This window comes from Pangasianodon hypophthalmus, chromosome 20 (assembly GCF_027358585.1).
Source record: "Pangasianodon hypophthalmus isolate fPanHyp1 chromosome 20, fPanHyp1.pri, whole genome shotgun sequence".
Lineage (NCBI taxonomy): Eukaryota > Metazoa > Chordata > Actinopteri > Siluriformes > Pangasiidae > Pangasianodon > Pangasianodon hypophthalmus.
Window position 1 is genome coordinate 11,740,205 of NC_069729.1, and position 25,727 is coordinate 11,765,931.

The 25,727-nt window shown below is 40.8% G+C and overlaps 1 protein-coding gene across 2 annotated transcripts in view; it reads right to left on the reverse strand.

Annotated features, from left to right (window-relative positions):
* Positions 1-25,727, reverse strand: part of ptpdc1a (protein tyrosine phosphatase domain containing 1a) — a 39,280-nt gene that overhangs the window by 5,178 nt on the left and 8,375 nt on the right. Inside the window, exons 2-9 of one of the 2 annotated variants that reach the window (XM_026933008.3) lie at positions 14,351-14,461; positions 13,084-13,215; positions 12,601-12,781; positions 12,298-12,378; positions 12,100-12,218; positions 11,406-11,543; positions 8,536-9,599; positions 7,278-7,463 (exon numbers count right to left, since the gene is read on the reverse strand). In XM_026933008.3, the coding sequence (XP_026788809.1) occupies positions 7,278-7,463; positions 8,536-9,599; positions 11,406-11,543; positions 12,100-12,218; positions 12,298-12,378; positions 12,601-12,781; positions 13,084-13,215; positions 14,351-14,453 (2,004 nt within the window). In that variant the 5' untranslated portion in view covers positions 14,454-14,461. The remainder of the gene's footprint in view (positions 1-7,277; positions 7,464-8,535; positions 9,600-11,405; positions 11,544-12,099; positions 12,219-12,297; positions 12,379-12,600; positions 12,782-13,083; positions 13,216-14,350; positions 14,462-25,727) is intronic. The other variant, XM_026933009.3, reaches the window with a different exon arrangement.

Here is a 25,727-nt window from a genome sequence, read left to right on the forward strand (position 1 = left end):
TTGGAGTTGGAATTCAAAAAAGTCCAAAAATCAGAATACAGACTTTCAGCTTTAATTTAAGAGTATTTACATCCAAATCATGGCGGGCAGTTGGAGATTGAAAAAACGCTGCCTGGTCTGATTTCTGCTGCAATGTGTAGATGGGGAGATCGAAATTTGGCATACATTGGGCCCCTTAATACCCATTGAGCATTGTTTGAATGCCACAGCCCAACCAAGTATTGTTGTCGACCACAAACTGGTTTCCTGAACATGACAGTGAGTTCAGTGTACTAAAATGGCCTACACAGATCTGAATCCTATAGAGCATCTTTGAGATATGGTAGAATGGAAGGTTCACAGCATGAATGTGCAGCTGACAAATCTGCAGCAATTATGTGATGCAATCATGTAAATATGGATAAGAATCTCAAAGGAATTTTCCAACACCTTGTGGAATCCAACAAAGGGAGGTCCTATCCAGTATTAGAATGGTGTTCCTAAGAAAGTGTCAGGTGAGTGAGGGAAGTGGTAGCTCAGTGTTTAAGATGTTGGACTTCTGATCAGAAGGTTGAGAGTTCAAATCCCAGCACCACCAAGCTGCCACTGCTGGGCCCTTGAGCAAGGCCCTTAACCCTCAGCTACTCCGTTGTATAAATGAGATAATTGTAAGTCGCTCTGGATAAGGGCGTCTGCCAAATGCCATAAATGTAAACGTGTCTAAAGATGACTCGAAGATATCTACACCCAAAAAATTTGAAGGCAAACCCAGTGATCGCAGAGGATTTCTCCTGCAGCATTCCCTATACATTGCACACAATCCATCCAGGTTCAGCAATGAAGCCTCTAAAGTGGCCTTCATTATCTCCCTGCTTACAGGAGGGGGCTACCGCTATCCAAAAAGCACAGGGGTAGGAGACAGTACTATGAGCAGTTTACTTCCTTGGTTAAGGAGGTGTTTGATCACCCATTTTAGAGTAGGTCTTCAAAATCCACTAAGATATCCAATAACGTAACAAGCCAGCTGCTGAGTATGCCCTCACCTTCCACCCACTGGCAGCCCAAACTGGGTGGAATGAACAGGCCCTCATTCCCGCTTATCAGAGTTGACTGCGGGAGGGAATTCAAAGAGAATCGGCCTGCAGAGACAAGTCCCTAACCCTAAACCAGCTGATTTCCTTCTAATCAGATTGGACAACCTTCTCCATGAAAAGGAAACCACACTACTCAAGTGATCTGAGAGCCCATGAATGTGGAATGATCAGGACTGTCACCAAAAGAACACAACTGAATAATTAATCAAGGACTCTGTATGTACTGTGGGGCATCTGGCCACCAATGAATGAACTACCCAGTGAAACCCACGCCTCCGTTTCCATTGTTGAGTGACAATTCCAGTTATTATCTTGCTGATTCTTTCACTGTTGCATACAGATTAATTGGGATGCTGGCTCTGTATGTGCTGCAGGCATAATTAACTCTTGGGCAACGGGCAGCTTCATTGCCAAACATCTGGTCAGAGCCCACCACATACCAGAACAATCATGGTCCCTACCACTGTGGGTGCGAGGTTTAGACAGGCAACTTTTGGTAACTAGGAGAGTTCAGTACAGTACTAAATCCCTCATGTTAAAAGCAGGGCCTCGTCATGTTTAAACCATCTCACTGTTTGTCATTGACTAACCTGGACATTCTGTTGTTTTAGGACTTCCTTGGCTCAAGCAACATGATCATTCTATAAGATGGTTGAGAGGGGAGATAATCAGCTTGTCACCCAACTGCTCGGACCAATGCCTCCAAGTCCAGGGTGGCTCTACATCCATAGAAAGCCAGGCAGTTAAGGGACTGGAGAGTGTGCCACCAGACTATCAACATTTAACAGAAGAAAGCAGGGTGACACCAAGCTACCTCTCCATCATGCATGGGATTGCAGGTTCCACAGACCTGCAGGTTCTATAGACCATGCAGGTCCCATAGACCCACTACCTGGTGGAATCCCTCCACGTTTTTGCATTTAGCTCTTGTCCATCAATGAAACTTCCACCATGGATGAATACATTCAAGAGGCCATAAGGCAAGGGTTCTGTCCATCTGCATCTCCAGCCTCTGTGGGTTTCTTCTTTGTAGAGAAGAAAGATGGTAATGACCAAGATGGCAGCGCGGTAGCATGCAGCAATCACTTCGGGTCCAGAATATGGTGCTATATTATGTGTAGTCCATACTAATTTGAAAACCTTTACCAGGCATGTGCATCAGAAACACTGGTGAACATGTCTATCATAACCAGTGTTTGCTGACAATGGAAAACAAAGCTCAGGAGAAATAAACTATGGACAGTGGGAGGAACTATGCAACCTCTGTCTGGTAAGACTTGCAGTGGTGGTTTGTGTGTTTACACCAACAAAAAATGGTGCAGGAATGCTGTTGTGGTCTTGAGCTATGGTTCACTGCTGGTGGAGTTTATGACTGTAAAGTGCCAGCCACACTACCTGCCCAGAGACTTCACCACTGAGCTCATTGCTGTGGTGTACACTGCACCTGGTGCTAACGCAAGGGAAGTGCTAAGTGAACTCTATGGGGCTATCAGTAACTTATAGACAGTGCGCCTCAACCAATTTTTCATTTTTGCCAGGGACTTTAATCACGCAAACCTGAAATCTGCCAAAATTCTACCAGCATGTTAATTTCGTGACCCATGGACCAAGCACTCTAGACCAGGTTTACCACAACATTCACAGTGCTTACAAGGCTGTGCCCTGCCCCCACACTGACTGCCCAGACCACATCTCTGTTTTGTTAATCCCAGCATACAGACCACTGCTGAAATGCGCCTGACTGGTTCTGAAACAGGTGAGAACTTGGTCTGAAGGAGCCATCTCAGCATTTCAGGACTGTTTCGAGTACACAGGCTGGGACATGTTCAGACTGCTACATACAACCACACCACAAATTTGAAGGAATACACAGCATCAGTCAATGGCTACATAAGCAAGTGCATAGATGATGTGACTTCCTTCAAGACCATCACGACACATGCAAACCAGAAACTGTGGATGACTGCAGAGGTGCGTGCACTACTGGAAACCCGAGACATTACCAGGTCTGCTGACAAGGCAGCCCTCTGCACAGCAAGAGCCAATCTGTCCCGGGCTATCAAAGAGGCGAAGTACAACTACGCAGAAAGAATCCATGGTCACTTCCTAAACACCAAGGACACACAGCATATGTGGCAAGGCATTCAGGTCATCACAGATTACAAAGCTACACCACTTGTCTGTGATGGTGATGCCTTGCACCCAGACACACTGAACGATTTCTACGCATTGTTTGAAGCACAGAACAACATGCCAGCAGGAAAGACCACCCCGATTCCCACTGACCAAGTGTTTTTTCTGTCTGCAGTAGATGTCAGGAAAACTTTGTCCAGAGTTAACCCATGGAAAACTGTTGGTCTTGACAACATACCTGGCCGGGTGCTCATGGAATGTGCTTATTTGCTTGCAGATGTCATCACAGCCATCTTCAACATCATCCTCTGCCATGTAGTCATCCCTGTGTGCTTCAAGAGGACCACCATCATCCTTGTGCCAAAGAAATTGTCTATGTCCTGCCTGAAGCCCTACCGGCCTGTTGCACTCAGACCTATCATCATGAAATGCTTCGTGCGGCCAGTCATGAAACACAAAGTCTTCCCACCACACTAGACCCATTTCATTATTCCTACCATCCTAACCACTCAACAGAGGACACCATATCTGCTACCATCCACCTTTCTCTGACTCACCTAGACAAAAAAGGACAATTATGTAAGGATGCTGTTCATGGACTACAGTTCAGAATTAAACATAATCATACGACAACAGCTGATAAGAAAGCTGAGCCTGCTGGGTTAGACAACGCCCCCTGCAACTGGATCCTGGACTTTTTGACAGACTTTTTGGACTTTTTTACCCAGTCCGTCAAGATTGGCAACACCATCTCCAGCACCACCACACTGAACATCGGAGCTCCCCAGGGCTGTGTGCTCAGTCCACTGCTATTTACCATGCTGACTCCTTACTGTGCTGCAAAGTACAGTTCAAATCACATCATCAAGTTTGCTGATGACACTGATGAGTCAGCATACAGGGAGGAGGTGAGCCACCTCGTAGAATGTTGTAGAGACAACAATCTATCTCTTAAAGTTGACCAAAGAGATGATTGTTGACTTCAGGAGGACCCAAGTACATGACTCAGTCCTGTGCGTCAATGGAATAACTGTGAAGAGAGTCAAAAGCTCCAGGTTTCTTGGTGTGCGCATGATGGAGGACCTCTCCTGAACTCTCAACACCACCTGCCTCAACACCACCCTGCAGCACCTCCACTTCCTGCAGAGCCTGAAGAGAGCCAACCTCCCCCTACTCATCCTTAGCACCTTATACAGAGGGATGATAGAGATTGTCATGACCAGCTGTTTCAGCATGTGGTATGGGAACTACACAGGCTCTGAATGCAAGACCCTATAGAGGATTCTGAGAGCAGCGGAAAAGATCATCGGGGTCTATCTACCCTCATGCTATAACCGCTGCATCCGCAAAGCCACTAGCATTGCGGATGACCCCTCTCACCCATCTCATGAACTCTTCACCCTCCTTCCATCTGGCAGAAGGTACAGTATCAGCCATGCCGCCACCACAACCAGACTCAGCAGCAGCTTCTCTGAGACAATCAGATTATTCAACACCCTGCTGCCTCCCAACACTTAACTGGGCTAGTTAAACACCTAAACCAGTATGACTCAATAGCACTGCACACCTGCACTTTACAAAGCTGCATCAGACATTTTTTTTTAAATTTATGGAAATCTTTTTCCTGCCAATATTGCTGCTGCACTACTCAATAGTTTACAGTCTATGTTCTGTGTATTTATTGTCTGGTGTATTTGTTACTGTTGTGTATATGCACTTTATGTAGATTTATCTATTGTTATGTGATGCACCATGGTCCTGGGGAAATGACATTTCGTTCCAATGTATACAATGCTATACAAAGGAATGGCAATAAACTCCCACTTGATTTTAAAGATGGAGAACTATGACCTTGCATCGATTATCGTGGTTTAAACAAAATAATAAAGAAGTTCCACTAGCCCTCCTTTTGGTGCCAGCTGCATTGGAACAATTGGAACCCTGAGTGTTCACCAAACTTGACATGAAGAGTGCGTACCACCAAGTATCTGGGAGGGAGATAAGTGGAAGACTGCTTTTTCCACTGCTACGAGGCATCACAGCCGAGAGGAATTATGATGTGGGGAATAGGGAACTTTTAGCCATAAAACTGGCCCTTGAGGAGTGGAGGCATTGGCTGGAAGTGGCCCTCCAACCCTTTGTTGTGTACACGGCTCATCAGAACCTGGAATACATCAGGAGGGCCAAATGCCTCTTGCCTCGCCAAGCCAGGTTGGCTCTCTTCTTCACCAGATTCAAGATACAATATCCTACAGACCTACAAGTAACAACGGCAAATTGGATGCGTTGTCCAGCATGCATGACCCAGAGCCCAAAGCCGTGTCATTCAAACCCACCACTGTGCCCACCTGCTTGGTTGCTGCTATCCTCTACTGACTTCTGCTGCTGCGGCAGGTGATGCTAGACCAAGCAGCATTACATTACATTACATTACATTTACATTTATGGCATTTGGCAGATGCCCTTATCCAGAGTGACTTACAGAAATGCTATACAGAAGTCTCTATCAATAAATACATTCTGATACTGGTTCACTAGGTCACAGACTAAGAATACCATCAGTCCAAAAACTCTGTTGGGGAGGTAATATAGTAACAAGCACTCAGACAATATAAAGTTTTTTTTAAGTGCTAATTCAAGTACTTTAGGAAGAGGTAAGTCTTTAGACGATGAAAACTGCCAGTGACTCAGCTATTCGGTCATCTAGAGGAAGTTCATTCCACCACCTAGGTGCCAAGAGACTTGATGCATGTCTTCCTTGTACCCTGAGAGATGGTGGGACCAGTCAAGCAGTGCTAGAGGATTGGAGGGAGTGTGGTGCAGTGTGGGATGTGATAAGTGCTCTGAGGTAAGTGGGTGCTGGTCCGTTTTTGCTTCGTAGGCAAGCATCAGTGTTTTAAATCTGATGTGGGCAGCTACAGGAAGCCAGCGGAGTGAGCGTAGCAAAAGGGTCATGTTGGAGAACTTAGGAAGGTTGAAAACCAGTTGTGCAGCTGCATTCTGGATCAGTTGCAGAGGTTGAATGGCGCTCAGAGGCAGACCTGCCAGGAGTCCAGTATCGAAATGACAAGGAACTGAACAAGCACCTGAGTGGCCTGTGTGGATAGAAATGGACGAATCCTTCTGATGTTATAAAGAAGAAATCGACATGAGCGTGTCTGGTTAGCAATGTGTGAGGAAAAGGACAGTTGATTGTCCATGGTTACCCCAAGGCTGCGAGCAGTAACCAAAGGTGAGATCAGAGAGTTGTCCAGGGAGATCGCAAGAGCTTGACATGGAAATGAATCACCTTTCAGCGGTAGACATGGGTCAGCATGGGCACTCTGACCAGTCTGCTGTTACAAAGCCACATATGCAGCAATGCACAGTGTGTTCTGACACCTTTCTATCATAGCCAGCATTAACTTTTTCAGTAATTTGTGCTACAGTACCTCATTACAGTACTAGGCTTCACTCCCCCTGCACATCAGTGAGCCTTGGGCGCCCATGACCCTGTCGCTGGTTCACCTATTGTCCTTCATTGGACCATTTTGGTAGGTACTAACCACTGCATACCAGGAACACCCCACAAGACCTGCTGTTTTGGAGATGCTCTGACCCAGTTGTCTAGCCATCACAATTTAGCCCTTGTCAAAGTTGCTCAGATCCTTATGCTTGCTCATTTTTCCTGCTTCCAACACATCAACTATGAGAACTGACTGTTCACTTGCTGCCTAATAATCCCACCCCTTGACAGGTGCCAATGTATTGAGATAACCAATGTTACTCACTTCACCTGTCAGTAGTTTTAATGTTAAGGCTGATCGGTGTATATTGCTCATGTGAAAGATGCAGTCCTGTTCAACTTGCACAATGGATCATGTTCAATGTATTTAACAAACGTAATTTTAATTTTAATACATCAGCACTGAAAGCTGTATGACTCCAACACTGGAGTGTGAGATCTCAGTTGTAGACTTTTAGACCGTCAGAGGTACACCTTCTTGCCAATTAATTTTGAGTCATATTCATAAGGCTAGGGCTTATTCAATCCTGTGAAGTTTCAAGGTTTGTACCATGTTCTTATTTTACCTTGTCCATGATGCTGAGGGCTTGCAGAGGATTGTGGCTGTTCTGACTTAGTGCCTCCACATCCTCTTTGGTGATGACCGGCTCCTTCAGCTGCTCCAACCATGACCACATGAGAGCAGAGAGCAGCAGTGGATTGCGCTCTATGCACAGCCTCTCCCACGCCCCTTCTCTGCAATTTAAGTCTGTCTGAAAGGCAAATAAAAAAGGACACACTAAAGGTCTGAGTACTGATTTTGATAAAAAATAACAGATTACCAGACAGACATTTATTACCAGAGGTGCCAACATTATCAACAAGAAACATGAACTGATATTTAACAGCTATCTGCAGAAATGTTTGGATTTATAAGCAACTAGCTGAGTGTATAAGCTTACTTTATACTGTTACAAAATTAACATAACTGCTGCCTGGTCTGCAGTCTGGATGTCCATGTCAGATAATAAACATCCTGCACGTAATAAAAATCCTGCAGACTCTAAAAAATAAAAAATAATAAAATAAACAAAAAAGTTCTTTACACTTTTATTACTGACATGAAAATAAACTGTCTACATAAATAAGAAAACAAATTAGTTCAATACATAAAAAGAAAAAAAGATGAAGTAGGCCCTGTATGATACACAGAATTGCAAAATACTCACCCTCTTCTTTTCTACTGGCTCAAAAGATTGAGGTTCATGAATTCATAGGCCAAAGTTCACCTAGATAACGTCAGTGCAAAGCGAATTTAACTGCAGCCGGAAACAATCCTTAAGGTCCCACATCATTTCCCCTTCATTGAATTTTATTTGCATTTAGTCTGACCACAGCTTTAGCTGAGAAAGCATTGTTTTCAGATGTCTTTTGCCACAGCAAAGGGTCAAAAATTGTACAGGCTAAACTGTAGATGTTGGCACCTCTGTATTACAAATTACTAAGCCTCAGAGCTTGCCATGTGAATTATGTGAAAGATTGATATGACATGTTGTTCAGTACATTATGTAATAATAAACAATTCACCCAAATTTCAAGTCTGAATTAAAATGGCAGGCAACATTTTCAGGGCTCATTTGTGAAGACAAAGTCAAACAATGTAATTTTGTCTAAATATGCTATGCTATGTGGGCAGCATATTTATATATTCCAGTTTCATATAAAGAATTTTCACCTTAATCATTTTTGAAAACAGTCTAGAATGGTAAGCAACAACCAAGCCAAATACTATTTTTTTTTTTAATGAAATAAAACCCAGCCACATGTTGGTGGACTTTTCTGTACCTGCCACATTGAAATGGCATTCCTTAGATTCTCCTCTTCTACATCCATCATGAGAGCCCTAGCCACCAGCACATGGCGAACCTCTGGAGAAAGCTCAGTCTGGAGCAAGAGGAAAGGAACATCGCTGCTTCCTGTACAAGTGCCATGACATCTTACTGGTTTTCTAATACCCTGGTTTAACTTTTCTTTTGTTGGCAACCTGGGCATTATGGCTGCGCTACTTCTCGAAAACCCAAAAGACCTGCTGCGCTTTGTCTCACTCAATGGTATCCGCTTCCTGCAAACTGGTGAGGGAGGCATGTGTTCCACCTCTTTCTTGGGTTCGTCAAGGGAGGCTGAGGATCCAGCTAGAGAGTCGGGTTTGGACATAATACAGTTTTCAGGAGTCAGCAGTTGTCTGGAGACCTGAACATCTGGAGATTCTGCTAACCTGCTCTGAGATACACAGTGATCACTCAGGAGATTTGACACGCCTGAATGCCATCCGAATCCCTTGGACCTAGAGCCCAAAGTGTGCAGAACAGAGTCACTGAAGCTGCGGAAAATCTGAGCTTTATTAACATCATTTACATTCTCAAATTGCTCAGGAGGGGGAGTGGAGGATTGCAAGGAGTGTGGCAAGGTCAAAAGGATGCCCTTCCCCCTCATCTCCTTTCCTAGCTGCTGCAAGGCCTGCTGCGATATGGTCTTCTCTACCTCAGCTGTCAGGTCAGGGATCTCAGACAGGTATTTTTCCTCTGCTGTGTGTCTGTTCTCAGCAATGTCTAGCAGGAGCCTGCAGACCAGGTGGACTATCTTTGGCACGTGCTTCATGTGGCGAGCCTCATAGCCATGCAGCAGGTATCGCTGACGTGTCAGGTACTGGGACAGTGTGACAGCATGTGCCCGTGGTTCGACACTTGAGAACACACAGTGCAGCGGTGCTACAAAACGTGCAAACTCACGCACACACAGTAACTGGCCTCGTGTCTGTATTGAGCTTGGACGCTTTGCCCGCACAAACAAGATGGCTTGGTCTGCACTCATCCGTGAAGTGAACACTAAATAGCAGGCCAAGAGAACACCTGTAAACAAAAAGAACAAGCAGACAGACAAACAGATAGATAGTTTATCTAAGGGAAGGGACTTAATACAGCAGACACACAAACATTCTTAAATAAGTCTGTAAATACAATTACAGGAATATATAATGTATAGACACTAAATGATAACTATAGCAGTTCACTATTACACTGGGAAATGATTAATTAATAACTAATCAAGTACTCGTAATTAACTCATATACTTGAAAATTCACAAATTGATTTTCTTTGGCCTGCCATCAAATACAAAATATCCATTTAAAAACAGACCTAATTTTTTTTATTAAATGGGAATCCGTGGCATGATGCTATCACTTATCACTCTTTGTAAGGCTCCTGTTGAGCATGAGACACAAGGAGTTTGTTGGTCTGCAGTAATTACAGAATGCAACTCACATGAAGCCAAGTGTGCCAATACTTTAATCTGAGAGACAATAGAGAAGACTCTTGAGTGTAGTGTGGTCAGATTCTCATGCAGCAAAATTATATTTACATGTGCCTGCCAGCAGGAGTCACTGTATTTCTGTGGGGGAATCTCAAATGTAAGTTTGTAATATCCTATATAGAGTTAATAGGAAGCAAACTGGGTTGGGGCAGTGGACCTATGTGTTGTTGGGGTGAATCTCAGCTGACTTATGAAATGTAAAATCAAGCTAAATATCATCAACAGGAAAAACATTAAATAAGAAAAACAAATCTGAAACAATAAGGTTTACGAGATGGAGTGAGAGAGTATGTATAATTGGCATACTCTGGTTATATCTGACACTTTTATGCTAGAACTGTGTACTGGTCAGCTCTGCACTGTCTCTTACTGTGCCTATTGTCCTGTTTTAGTAGTTATTGTCCAGTCTTAGTAGTTTTGTACTGTCTTATGCTGTTTGCACACATCTGCATGTGCACTTTATGTAGAAATGTGTAGTCTCTTGTAGTTCTGTGTTGTCTGATATAGCACCATGGTCCTGGTGGAACGTTGTTTCGTTTCACTGTGTACTAACTAGCTGTATATGGTTGAAATGACAATAAAGCCACTTGACTTGAAAGAAAAATATTAGAACATTGCATGGATAGCTCAATGGCATAAGTGTAACTCAATTATTGTGATGTGGTCACAGGTATGCATATATTGAGGATTTTACAATAGCTTCTGCTCAGCCATTCAGAATTTAGAACTGAAACAACCCTTTTTATAATTCAAACTTATAATTTGCTTCCTTGTGATTTTCATTTCATGTGGTTTTGTGTGTTTATGCACACGTTATGCATGGCTGAACTGCTAATGTTCACCGTATGTGACAAATTAAATGATAGCCTCATTAATATTCTAATGCATTTGAACACTAAATTATACTGGTAGTGAAGTATTATGGTTCTTTTATTAATTTGATGTAGTTATATAAAGCAGAACTATTTCATATGTGAGTCTATTTACTTTTTCAATATCAAGGAGTAAGTTTTTGTGTTCGAGAACAAAATTACTTGAATTGCACAGCTCTAGTAAAAACCTGCATTTAGCATACTGTAACTCAGGGTTGTCAGAGTCAAAAAGTCCTGCAGAAGTTCAAATCTGTTTTTACTACCCTAATACATCAAACTGGTTTAATGTGATAAGAAAAAAAGCCACTTTTACAGGACTGTTGAACATTAATGTGTAAATGCATTTTGATACTGCATCTGTGATTACGACTAATCAGCAGAGATACTACAAATGCACATTTCTGTTGCAAAAAAAAAAAATTATAAATGCATTCTATTACCGCATGCATGCAGATACAGATGAATGCTAACCTGTTCTTCCAAGCCCGGCATGACAGTGAATGGCCATCTTCCCCTCCTGCACAGCAAAAGACATGACCTTCACCATGTCTAGGATTGTTGTAAGGGAGGCTACCCCATAGTCTTTCCATCCAAAGTTGTAGAAATAGACTAAATGGTACATACATGTCAACAGTCAGACCCAACTATTTTGTTCTTGACTAAAATAAAACTGCATGATAAATGCATGAATAATGATGTTAACATATCAAATAAACATGTTGCCTATATCATGTAAACAAAACAATGCTATTTTCCTACATTAATGTGAGGAAAACCCACTTGCAAAGTTTGAGTGGCACTTAGAGCATGTAATGACATGCTGAGGCCTGTGGAACCATTTCCCTAATGTATTTTCCTAGAAGTTGCTGACTATAAGCAATGTATCTATCTCCAGAGAGCTTGTTAGGAGTTGCCAATCTTCTACTCTCTCTAGGTTCATAATAAACATGGAAACACACAGTATTACAAAATACATTAGAAATGGACTCTTTCCAGCATTTAACTACTTGGATAACCTGGACCACTGAGATAATATTAGTCAGAAACAATTAGTCCTTTTAGTCAGATAGTCCAATTTTTTTTTAAGTCCAATTAGTCAGATAAAGTCCACCAAGGAGGATAAGCCTGAATCTATTAGCCTGATTAAGTTGCTTGTGTGACTCACTCCCTGCCTCCATGAAGACCTCTGGGCGGTAGGTGAATCCACTCTCTGGCTCCAGGGGATAGCCACAGCTGGCATGTTCTCCTGGGCGCTGCAGGTTAATTATGGTCTTTAGTCCGCATCTAGGAAGAGCCAAGTGTAAACACAATGTCTCCTCGGTGTTACATACTTATTAGCATTAGCAAGCAGAGCATAACCTACCCCAAAAACTGGTTGATGATGCTGTATTTTTCAATAATCTCAGTGGAAGGCCTTGCCATGGCTAATAAGTTGTCTGTGATCCTGATGTAAACAAAATAGAGGAGACTATAATAAATAAAGATTTCAAAATCGTTACAGAATGTCTTTTGTTCTTACCATCTTGTTAACAGATTCTTATCAGATATCTGAGATCAGACTGTCTAAGCATTTGCTACTCTGTCAGCCAGTTCAGCCCTGCATGATTCCTTCATGATATCTAATAATGTTTGCTTTGCTTTCCAAAGGAGATGAGAAATGGCTTACCAAGAGGAGTAAAGTCCCTTGATGGCCTGTTCTTCATCACTCCAGCGAGATGGGTTTTCATACTTGCAAGCTCGTCCTCCACACGCCATGGAGCACTGCATGTGGCCCGGGATTACATGCCTCAAGGTCTCACCCACCTTGGTGTACTTTGCTGTGGGGACCCTGACACTGGGTCTGAAATCTAAAACCAGAGCCTTTTTAACATAAACAATATGTTCTATGTGAAGAGTCATCTACATCTCAATGTACCAGCAATGTTAAAACCTTTAAATACTGCATGAAAAGATCAAAGACTGTCTGTTGTTATTTTTCAGCCCATTAGCACAAACTAATGACAGAGAACACTCAAACCACAGAACAGATGCAAATGCCTCATTGCCTGTGGACGAGAGAAAACTCGACCATTCCAAGAATATAAGTGTCTTCTAGAGGTTCCTCAGACATGGTAAGAAAAAAAATGCAAACTTTGGAAAACAGAATTACATTCGTATCCATTCAATGCTGCCTGCTCCTGGGCCATGCTGACTGCTGTCACAAGCTTCTGAGAGGACAACAACAGGACAGCTGGGCTAAACCTCCGCCTCCTCCTTAGGACTTTCTGCATGTCCCTCCTCACTATGAGGAGTGTGAAAAGAGCACAAAAGAAGCAACGTAACTGCCACGGTTGCACTCGAGGCGGTCTCCATGGTGACCAGTGTCCAAGTCAGTGGGAGATGGAGCAGAGGTTTCGCTATGATCACATCTCAGGTGCAGAGCAGATTGCTTGAGGTGTTGGAAAGACAGATGACTCATTTCCTGCAAGTACTGCATAATGCAGAGATGCAATGATCACAGAAATGAGTCTGCAATTACTCTGCTGTTAATGTATTCCATATGAACTATAAAAGCAAGCATTTTAACTAAAAGTGAAATGCTTCTTGAAAGAGAAATTGGCCTACCTCATCATTCAATCATCTTAAAATAATGAAATGCTTTAGGCTTATGTTCTTGTCACAACATACAATAATTAAATCTTCTATAGCCAAATAAATAATGTGCAGAAACTACATTAAACTGTTGAGACAAAATGTTTCATCCAAAATCAGAAATCAGAATCATGAAATTTCATGCTGGCTATCCCAAAATACAAACACAGAGCAAACTCCTGATTGGGAACAGATTGAATTATTATGTTGTATTATTATTATGTATTAACTTTTATGCTTTAGATATGCTTAATGTTTCTTAACAGAGATTTAACTGAATTTAACTTCTTTAACTGAATGCATTAGCAGCAAAATGCTCTTCACAAACAATGACAGAAACATGCTTTGACATTTGCATCCTCAGTAGACAGACACACAAGAGAGGTTACTAGAATTTCATTGTTGGTAAAACAAAACTGCAGCAATCCATATAATCTCAGTCATTTCATTTACACAAGAGCTGCAGAACATAAGAGCTGCATCTGGTGCCAAACATTGATATCTTCAAATCATATGTATCATAAAAAAGACGTACATTAAGAATAGTTAATTATGTCTTTAATGTCTTTTTACACTGTGCTAAACAGGACTTGCAAACTCTAGTATTATAACAGTCATTCATTTTCACTGCAATACATAGGCTAGCCTACAAGGAAACACTAATCCCATAAGGTTCAACAACATTACTTAGTTGTTTTTAGTGTGTTATTCCAGAAGGTGCAAACACATCCGTGCACACATGCGTGTGTGTGTGTGTGGGTGTGTGTGTGTGCGTGGTGGCCTACCTGGCTCCATGTCAGTGGTGTGCTCTGCACTGTTCCCTGCACTGCTGCTGCTGTTGGAGTTGGAGTAGGTCACGTCACTCAGCAGACTGACACCTGCTGCCATGGCAGAGCCTGTAAGAAGGTGGAGGCAAATGTGGCATCAAAAGGCTGAGAACAAAACACAGGACAGCAAATAGAGCAAACAATGTAGACAGCATATAATCACACAGTTGCCCCAGGCAATGTGACCTTTGGGGGAAGAGAAGGGTGTTAAGCAGGCTGCCGTATCACACATGCTGGATCCAATGGACCCATGGGGCTCTAAGCCACTCCTCTCCATATGGTTGCGAGGAGATTCATTTTACACTATGCGATAACAGAAATGAGTCTAAAATTACACCATTGTTCCTTGTTAATGTACTCCACAGTGCACTAAAGCAAAGACATGGAATGTGAAAGACACCTGAAATGTGAGTAGATACTTGAAAAGAAAAAGGAATCATCTCAAAAATATGCTTTACTGCATATTTTCAATTTGAAGTTATTTATATACTGCTTTTAACAAATCATAGCAACAGTCATATAGCACATTTAACAACAATCAAAGCAGCTTTACAGAAACCCGGGTCTAGATCCCTAATAAGCATGCCAAAGGTAAAAGTGTCAAGAAAAATATTCCCTGTGGTTAAATTTGACATGTGACTACACATGTCAAAGCTACACATTCAGAATTCCTCACATACTCTCCTGCGTATCTTTCATACATGTTCCCGTCGTTTATGTATGTATTCCAATACACATAAGTCAACATTAATTTTTTTTTAACATTTTTTTACTTTTTACTTTTAGCACTGGTGTTGGGCAGCTCCGCTTTGCATACTTTCGCTTTTTGCATACTTAGAGAGATAGTATTAAAAAACTACTGTGCACTAAAATCACATATAATAATATGAATGACGAGTAGATATCATCTACTTTGGAATAACACCATGAGGCTGATGTTCCCATCATTTTTGCACATGAATGTTTGCACCTGAAGATTTTGTACCTGAATGTTCCTTAGTTTTCGACTTGTTCTGAGCTTAGGCAACTTGTGTGGACAAGTATTTCTTTTACAGTAAGAATGCAACCACCATCAATTACTGAGCTCACCTGCATGTCCTCTTCTTCTGTTTCTATATTCAGAGCAGTTTTTTTCACCTAGTACCTGGTGTGCTATTAAGTGACAACACAGAGAGAGTCACGTTATAGCACACCAGGGACTATAGACTATAGACTTTCTCACATTACCCCACTTTCCATAAAAGCTCATTCTATGCAAAATCCCAAGGTGACCGCCAGTGTCCTGCCTTAAACTTGGCCTTGTATCAATCCACAGCTTTGGATTTTATTCACTACTTCTCAGTAAAACAAAGTGTAAGCTACCTTTCCTTCATGTAACGTAAATCAGTAAAGGTGAGCAGCATGCTTAGGTTCAAGTTATTTTAGGTTCAAGAAATATTAGGACATTCATGTGATATGCTGTGTTTAATTCATGCTGTAAAGTGAGCAGAGGAAGCAGGGAAGACATTCAACCCTCATTTACATTGTAATGTACACTTCTTTGGTTCCTAACAAAGTGGTTTTACTAAAATAGCGCCACAGGAGGCTTTGAAATCCTCAAACACATTCCAAATTAAACATTATACCATATTTGGTTCACAATTAGAACAATTCTTCTGATTTCTGAAACAAGGCATTTTTAAATATCAGAACACCATGCAAAAAATCATTCTGTCAGAAATAAAGTTAATACATAGACAAAGTAACATTTGTTTTCTTGTTTGTATGTTCGTTTTTGTTGATACAGTGTAATACAACAGTGGTCATTAAGGTCCAATTCTAAAGGATTATGTCTGAAGCTATATACCAGGGATAAACGTTTGCTCTCTGTGTATAAATCCCTGCGGACCACAGTGCTCTTATTGTGACATTTGTTTATTTTTACTTTCTGGTCCTGTCTCTGCCCCTTTGTGTTATCATTCCAATTGTTTCCACCTATTGCCTATTTAATTCCCTAATTACTTTGTCTATTAATACCCTAGTTTCTGAGTCTCTTTGTTAAGTTTTGTTTCATGTCAATGTGCATTACCGAGCCTTCTTTTCCAAATTTTCCTTTCCTGTTTCCAGCTCCCTAGCTTCAGCCTGATTTCCCGGTTTGACCTGTTTCAGATTATGGATTACCTTTTGTGATGCTGTCTCCCTGTTTCATGACCTCTGCTGTAGACTATGATGATAATTTCTGCCTTGCCCTTAATAAAAGCCATGTTGTGTATCAGCACTTGCATCCTGCCAACTTTCTACTCATGTTACACCTGACATTCAATACAATTAATTGTTTTTTTTAGGCTTCAGCAAAAATGCAGTTAATACAGTGTTTTGTTAAACATCCTAATAAATAAATTGTAGTTTCACTAAGGAAAAATTTAATACTTGCACTAACACTGCAATGACATGCATCATTTATTGTTAGGCTACAAGTTGATAACTTGATATATATGACAAACTTCAATGGGTTTTACATTTAACATAGTGCGAATTTTACACTATGAATTTATGAGAGTATTCCACTCCTAACATTCTCTGTGTTTTAGATTTGAAGTGAGTGTGTGTGTATACATACGTGTCTAGGGATTACAAGGCCACTGGGAGGTGACTAATGTTGTGTTTGAGTGGTGCTAGGAAACTGGGAAATACCAATTTTCCTACTTTAACTTACAAACCTGTCCACTTTAATAGGAACACCTGTACACCTGCACATTCATGCAATTATCCAATCAGACAATCATGTGGCAGGGCAGCAGCACAATGCACAAAATTATGCACTTACTGGTCAAGAGCTTGAATGATAAAAAAGTGCGATCTTTGTGACTTTAACTGTGGCATGGATGTTGGTACCAGATGGGCTGGTTTTAGCATTTCAGAAACTGCTGATCTCCTGGGACATTCACACACAACAGTCCCTAGAGTTTACAAAGAATGATGCGAAAAACAAAAAGCATCATGTGTGCAGAAGGTTGAAAATGTTTTTAGGAATTGGACCCTTGAGCACACTGTACCCCTGTGCAGTGAGGAAGATGGTAAAGGAGACCAAAGATCACAGTTGTAGACTTGCACAATATAGTTGATTCTTGTGGTTGTTAAAAGTTTCAACTGCAGAAACTTTACTTTCATAAAAGCAAGCTGTATGGAAGCATTGTAAGAAAGAAGCCTTTCCTGAAAGCATCTTGGAGCAAATTTTTTTTATCATGCCAATTACATGATACAAACAGAATCACAACAGAAAATGTAACTGGAACTGCAGGGATGCTAAAAAGCTCAGAGTAGGGCTGTACATATAGGAAAAATTCACTCTCCACTCTGCCGGTCTCACTCTCCGCTCTTCCTGTCTTTCTCCACTTTCCATATGAAATGTCAGAATTCCTGCCACTCAGCATTGCTTTTCATATAGCAGGCAAAAAAATAGCTTGCATCTCTTTCATGGTAACCACGGTAACAAATTATTTAAGTACTTAAATAATATTACTAGTACATCTAGCACTTAAATAATATTTGACCATAGCTAAATTTAAACATACCATATGGCCAAACGTATGTGGACACCTGACCTTCACTCCCATATGTGGGCCTTCCCCAAACTGTTGCCACAAAATTGGAAGCACAGAAATGTCTAAAATGTCTTTTCCATGACAATGCCCCATGCACAAAGTGAGATTTATAGACATGGTTTGCAAAGGTTGGTGTATAAGAAGCTGAGTGGCCTGCACAAAGCCCTGACCTCAACCCCACTGTTCACGTTTTGGATGAATTAGAACTAGGCTTGAGCCAGAATTTCACTGTCTCAAATACTGGCAAGACAAATTTTGCTTCTCTGAGGTGTGTTGTGATATTTCCATTTAATATTCATTATGAGATTTACCCCTCCTTACACATTAGGTGGCAGCACCAGAGGTAGTAGCATACAGAGGAAGAAGTTTGCGAGTGGAAACCTAACTAACTTGAAGTATGTTTACTTGTTAGTACAAAAAAATTAGGCTAATCAGAAAGAAGCGTTATGCACAAGAAAAAATTACCTTCAGCAAATACTGCCCATAAAAAATAAACATATTTTACTTAAAAAAAAAACTGAGTTTTTAAATTTACTTAATTTGAAATTATATTTGTGACACAAGATAGAGTTTTTACTGTACTCATAATAAAGAAAGTCTACAAATAATTTTGAGTGAATTCAACATTAATCTGGAATTTAGTAAACCCAGCATAATTTTTTAAGATCCTCTGGGACACCAATGATGCAATACATAACTGAATTTGAAGCAAGCAAATTTGGGGCTGCCATTGAGTAAAGCTCATGGACAAAGTTAATTTTTTTGTAAAAAGCTATTTCAAAGGTAAGTAACTTTAAACAGGGTGTTAAATCAGTAGAGGCTTTCACTATTAATAATTTTGTTTATTTGTATAAATTTTTGTTCACTTAAAAAGCTACATTTGCAACGTACTATAGCTAGCAAATCTACAGTACATTGGACCTGTGCCTGTGTGAGGCTATCATGAGGCTTATTAGATCAGGAGTCTGAGCAGGCTGAAGGGGCTGTAGCACCAAATCTTTTAGATGCATAAGATTAAACAAAGTACCTTTGCCTCTATTATTTATTGATCATTAATAAACAAACTACAATACAACAATCCTTCTCAGCAATCATAACATTTCTTGTAAAATCGGAGCAGCAGTGTTGTCTGGGGCCGCGCAGATGACTAGCCTGTAATTTTTTCTGAGCAGCTCCCTGTGCTATACTTCGCCACTACCTCCCACTTCTGCTGCTATCTGTCTGTGTGCACATTAAAAACTGTTGGTTTGTGCGTGAGAAGTTTTTTTTTTTTTTTTAACATTGCTTTCATTAGGTAAATGTAGCATAACTGTTATGAGCTCATTTCAAGTCGAAGTTTTTAATAACTTTATACAAATGTTATTTAAAAAATAAATGACAGGAAATTAAAGTTATTTATAGAATATGCTGCATGGGACACTTACAGTCTTCATGCGGACACCGTGTTGGAGACCACCGGGCATAGCTAATCAATCAATGGTGAACATTTGAGACAGTCTGCTACTTTGCCTTACAAAAATGCTCAGCTTTTTAAGACTTTTCATCTCTCATTCGTATCTGATCAAGGTAGTTTCTTTGTTAAGGAAGAATTAAGAAGAAAAAACTTGTTTGTGTCATCTGACTTGGATAGACAGCCCTCCTGAAACATTACAGATTAGATCACGACTGTGTAGGACGGCACCAATCACAGCCATGTCTGCATTCTGATTGCCGCTGTTAATTTAAGACTTTGAGTGTGGTTCGGTCACATTTGGCAAAGCACCATTGCACTGACAACCTGACAAGCTGTGAGCGCTTGTCCCTCCTGTGTGAAAATTGTGGTTCCAACAAATTTACATTAAGGAAGGAATTTTTTGCACACCTTAGATGTCATCTACGCTGTCAAAAAACTGCTGAGTGTGTTTTCAGTGGTTGTGATTTTTGGACAAATGTGTACGGAACATTTGCTGCTCATAAAAGTAGAAAGCATTCAACTCATTCAGTAACTGATTTTAAACTTGTATTGGTGCAGAGAACCTCAGATCCTGGTAGTGCTGTTGATGGTGTAGCTGACACAGAAGAAAGTGAGGACAACAGTTTTTATTTGGCATTGGATGAGCAGGGCGAATCTTTACAAAATGCTGCTGTAAAAAAGTTGGTTCTTTGCTGCTTTGGATGTGGCTTCTTCCATGTGCCAGGCAACTGCATTTATCAGTTAGTAGAAGACCTCCATTTTATTTCAGGAAAGGCATCAGCCCAAGCATTTAGAAATATTATAGAACAAACCATAAAGATACACAATTGTGTTGTTGATCCACCACTAATCACAGACTTGGTAAAAGAACTTTGTGAATCAGGCCCATTAAGCACAGCACTTAGGGTAGATGGTCCTTTTTGCACTGGGTACGGAAGGAAAAGGTATTTTAAAGAAAACTACAGTGCTATTGAGCCTGTGGAGTACATCATTTATGCAAAGGGAAAAAGGAGTTTTCAGTATTTTCCACTTCTTAACTCTTTGTCTGAACCACTAACAATGTGATTATTTTGAAAAAAAGCTATTGAAAGCTTTGAAAACTCAAAAAAAAATGAGGTGCCAAGATCAGATATGCAGTACAGATCTTTCTAGGACAGGATACATTACAGACAACACATTTCTGGCTGGTGACGAATTTAGGGTTTCCCTGATTTTATATGTAGATGATACTGAGGTCTGTAATCCACTTGGAATGTCCAGAAAATAACACAAGATAACTGCTGTTTATTGGGAGTTAGGAAGCATACATCTATGGTCTGAGTTGACTAACATTTATTTGGCAGTGCTTAGCAAGGCAGATGTCAAAAAGCATGGTTATTATTATAAGATCTTTTGAAAGATCTTATAACCTTGGAGAGGAAAGGAATTTTGTTTCAAGACTTGCCAGAAATATCAAAGGTACAATGCATTGTGTGGTCACGGATAATTTAGGTGACCATTCAATTGGTGGATTTGTGGAAAGCTTTTCAGGACAGTACCCATGCAGATTTTGTCTTGGACACGATCAGATTATCAGTCCAAGGAGGTACACACTGGTGCATTCACGTAAGGACAGATCAGGAACACTTGCTGCATGTTCAAACAGTGCAAGTTCAAAGTTGTACTCATTCTTTTGGTGTCAAAAGACAATGGGCACAACAGAAAAAAACTGAGTCATTTTCATGTCTTAAAAGGCTATCCACCAGACATGTTGCATGACATTTTTAAAGGAACTGTTCTCATGCTTGAATGTCTTCATACAGAAGAAATTTTTGACTTTGTCAGAAATCAATGACTCAATCCAACATTTTCCATTTACAGTCGGGTCCATAAATATTGGGACAGTGACACAGTTTTGGTAATTTTGCCTCTGTACACCACCACTGTGGATTTGAAATGAAGCAGTCAAGATGTGACTGAAGCGTAGACTTTCAGCTTTAATTCAAGGGGTTTAACAAAAATATTGCATTAACCGTTTAGGAATTACAGCCATTTTTTACAGAGTTCCTCCATTTTCACAGGCTCAAAAGTAATGGGACAATTGACTAATAAGCAGTTTCATGGCCAGCTGTGGCCTGTTTCCTCCTTATATCATGATAAATTAAGGAGATAAAAGGTCTGGAGCTGATTCCAAGTGTTGAATTTGCATTTGGTAGCTGTTCATGGGAACTCTCAATATGCCGTCCAAAGAGGTGTTGATGCAAGTGAAGGAGGCCATCATTAGGCTGAAAAACCAAATCAGACCTATCAGAGATATAGCAGAAACTTTAGGAGGGCCAAATCAACAATTTGGTACATTCTTAAAAAGAAGGAATGCACTGGCGAGCTCAGCAACACCAAAAGGCCTGGGAGACCACAGAAAACAACTAAAGTGGATGATTGCAGAATTCTTTTCTTATTGAAGAACAACCCCTTCACAACATCTAGCCAAGTCAGGAACACTCTGGAGGAGGTAGGCGTATCATTGTCAAAGTCTACAATCAAGAGCCACCTTCATGAATGTAAATACAGACGGTTTACCTCAAGATGCAAACCGCTGGTAACACTCAAGAACACAAAGGCCAGATTAGACTTTGCTAAAAAACCTCTAAACAAAGCCTGACCAGTTCTGGTGCAAGATTAACTTGTACCAGAATGATGGGAAGAGAAAAGTATGGAGAAGGAAAGGAAGGGCTCATGATCCAAAGCATACCACATCATCCGTCAAACATGTGGAGGCAGTGTTATGGCATGGGCATGTTTGGCTGCCAATGGAACTGGGTCACTGGGGTTTATTGATAATGTGACTGTTGATAGAAGTAGCAGGATGAATTCTGAAGTGTACAGAGCTATACTTTCTGCTCAGATTCAGTCAAATGCTGCAAAACTGATAGGACAGCGCTTCACAGTACAGATGGATAACAACCCAAAACATACTGTGAAAGCAGCCCAAGAGCTTGGAAATGAAATGTTCTTAAATGGCAGTCAGTCACCTGACCTCAACCCAACTGAGCTGCTTTTCACTTACTGAAGACAAATCTGAAGGCAGAATGATCCACAAACAAGCAGCAACTGAAGATGGCTGCAGTAAAGACCTGGCAAATCATCTCAAGGGAGGAAACTCAGCATTTCGTGATGTCCATGGGGTCCAGACTTCAGGTAGTCATTGACTGCAAAGGATTTACCTCCAAATAATAAGAATAATCCTAATATTTATGATTATATTAGTTTGTCCCATTACTTTTGAGGCTGTGAAAACTAGGAACTCTGTAAAAAATGGCTGTAATTCCTAAACGGTTAATGCAATATTTTTGTTAAACTCCTTGAATTAAAGCTGAAAGTCTATGCTTCAGTCACATCTTGACTGCTTCATTTCAAATCAACTGTGGTGGTGTACAGAGGTAAAATTACCAAAACTGTGTCACTGTCCCAATATTTATGGACCTGACTGTACATGGCCAGACAGAACTGACTGTCCCAAATCTGTACCTCTCACTTTTTCTACTCGGAAAACTATCACAGGAAATGCTCATGAGAACTGGGCTCTGTTAAGATTTCTTCCATTTCTCATTGGGCTCAAAGTTCCAACCAATGAACCAGCATGGTTAAGTTTAATGGACCTGAAAGAAATTGTTGAGCTAGTAGTTGCTCAAGTCCACACACAATGGGCATCAAATTTCTGAGCACAGACAAAGATATTTGAATGTTTTTCCAAAGGAGAATTTGACACCAAAGCATCATTTTCTTGAGTACTAACCAGATTTGATAAATGCCTTTGGTCCCCTTGTAGGTATGTGGACAACGCATTTCAAGGGAAAACACAGTTTTTTTAAACATGTGGTATGGCATACAAGCTCATTCAGGAATATCTTGCTGTTTCTTGCAGTGAGAGGTCAGCTGTTAATGGCTTATCAGTCAGAGAACTGTAGTTCTATGAAACCAGCCATCTCTTTGTCACACGTTTCTGTTGTGCGTTTGGATTCGTTAAAGGTTGATACACGGGAAGCAATACACAGCAGATTCCCCAAGCAGACATGTGCAGTGCAGTTGGCTAAAACAGTATTCTGTCATGGAACAAAACAGTGCACCGGTATGATTCTGGCTGATGGCTCTAGTGCAGGGCTCACTGATTTTGTCAATCAAATTGTTATTGTTGAGAACACCATTGATTTTGTAGTGAAGACCCATAGGGCCTGGTACGATGAGCATATGAGATTCTTTCAGCTGGAAGCACTGGGACTTCCTGAATTCCTTGTTCAGAATGATCTAAATGATGTTGTGCCATTAGCTGCATACACTGCGTGCGTTTTTTTTTCTCTTTGACTACACCAACAGATCTTAATGACAAAGATACCATTAAAGTGGTTTATGTCAAGCCTGCGTTTGTGACTAACTGCAGTTGAGAGCATCTCACCACCATCAGATGCCTTGTCAGCTGCCTCATCGGTTTCAATTAGATCATCAGATGACAGCGTGTTGCTTTCCTCCCCAGAGAGTCCTGGTCTGCGATCACAACATTGACTATCTTGCTTCGAAATTCCTCAAATTTCTTATGACACAGAGCTACCACTGAAGTCTGGGAATGAAAATCACAACAAAAGTGGAGTGCTTCTCAATGATCACAGTGTGAAATCTCAGATTGCTGACACACTAGTTAAGAAAATGTTCCAGCATTGTGCGTATCCCACCAGCAAACATACGCACTGTTGCACGGGCATTAATTGAAAAACATCCTTGCCTCAAGGAGCCAGGATCAATTTTGGGGTACAGCCGATAACTGTCAAGACTTAAAAAACAAAATGGCCAGCTACTGGAAAAAAGACATCATGGAAGCCCTGATCTCACTGTCAACTCATAACAAGAGGCCCACTGCTGTCAAAAAGTCACGCAGAGCTGAACTAAACTACCTCCCCCACACCCACCTGGAGAAATGACCCAGAGTCTTGAGAAAATCTGGGTAGAAGTTGGGGAGGTCAACATTAGGGATAACTGGAAGATTGTTAATGAGATGATGACTAGAACTTTTTCAAGTCAGAGGAAGGAAATAGTTGAGGACAGCGCAGCCATAGAGCAGCTGAGGAAAAGATGAACTGCATTGTTTCATAACACTCAGGTATCTTGTCAAATGTTTTATTTGGACAGAGGGATTTCATTTGTATTTCATTCATGCACTTGAATGTCTTTTTGCTGTTGGCAGATTTAGTAAGCAATGGAAAGATCCACTGAAGATCAAAGAAAAACTCAAAAAATTGACCGCTGTCAATCTGGAGTCAACATTTATAGGAAACTTTGCCAATTACATGGAGAAGCTCCTCTGTTTGTTTTGCACAAATGGAAGAAGTGCTGGGTGCAAAATCCATAATTTTAGTGGTAGTGATATGCTGTTGATTGTGCACCTCTCTGAAAATGCTGAGCATCTCCAATTACGAGGTTAGTAAATATGGTTACTTTTGTGTCACTGACTTTGCTTTTTGCAGTGCTACAGTCCTGTGAAAAAGCATTTAACCCTTTCTGATTTTAAGTAATTTCACTTATTTTTACACTGAATGTCATCAGATCTTCAACCAAAACTTATGCATGCATAAAAGTGACCTTTCATGAAAAAAAAGAACATCCATCTTTCATGTATTGTTTAAAGAAAGTTATATAACAGAATGTGTGAAAAATGATTGCCCCATTGGTGTCACTAACTGGTTACACTGCCTTAAGCAGCAATACCTGCAACCAAATGCTTCCTGTATGTATTTACATGATTCACACCAATGTGGAGGAATTAAGGTCCACTCCACCTTGTCCCCAGGCAACAAAGATAATAAAGGAATACATTTTCTCTCAATTATATCTGTGAAGTTACAGGACATTGCCCACTGACCAGTGGCACTTTCACTTTAGCCTAACAGTCTGTCAGCATGGCTCTATTGATCAATAAGTTCAGTCTTGTATGTATATAGTGTTAGTACATACCAGAGTTTAAGCAGGACCGTATACATTTAATATTACTTTGTTGTGTTTCAGGATGTCCATGGTGAAAGCCAAGATGACCTTGCACAGCACACACTGAAGATTGTCACCCAAGGGGGCTCTGTGGATGGCAGTCCTTTAGAGGCAGGAAGTCTTGAAAGGTGTTCAGATGCTGGCAGGATTGTCAGGTGTTGCAAAGGCCTGTGTTGCCCTATTTGGCCTGATGTATGCTGTGGACTTAAGTTACTTCAAAACACTTAGGTATACATCCGAATTTTCCCAGAAAATGTTGCTTGAGCTAGACAGTGAGAAACTTTCA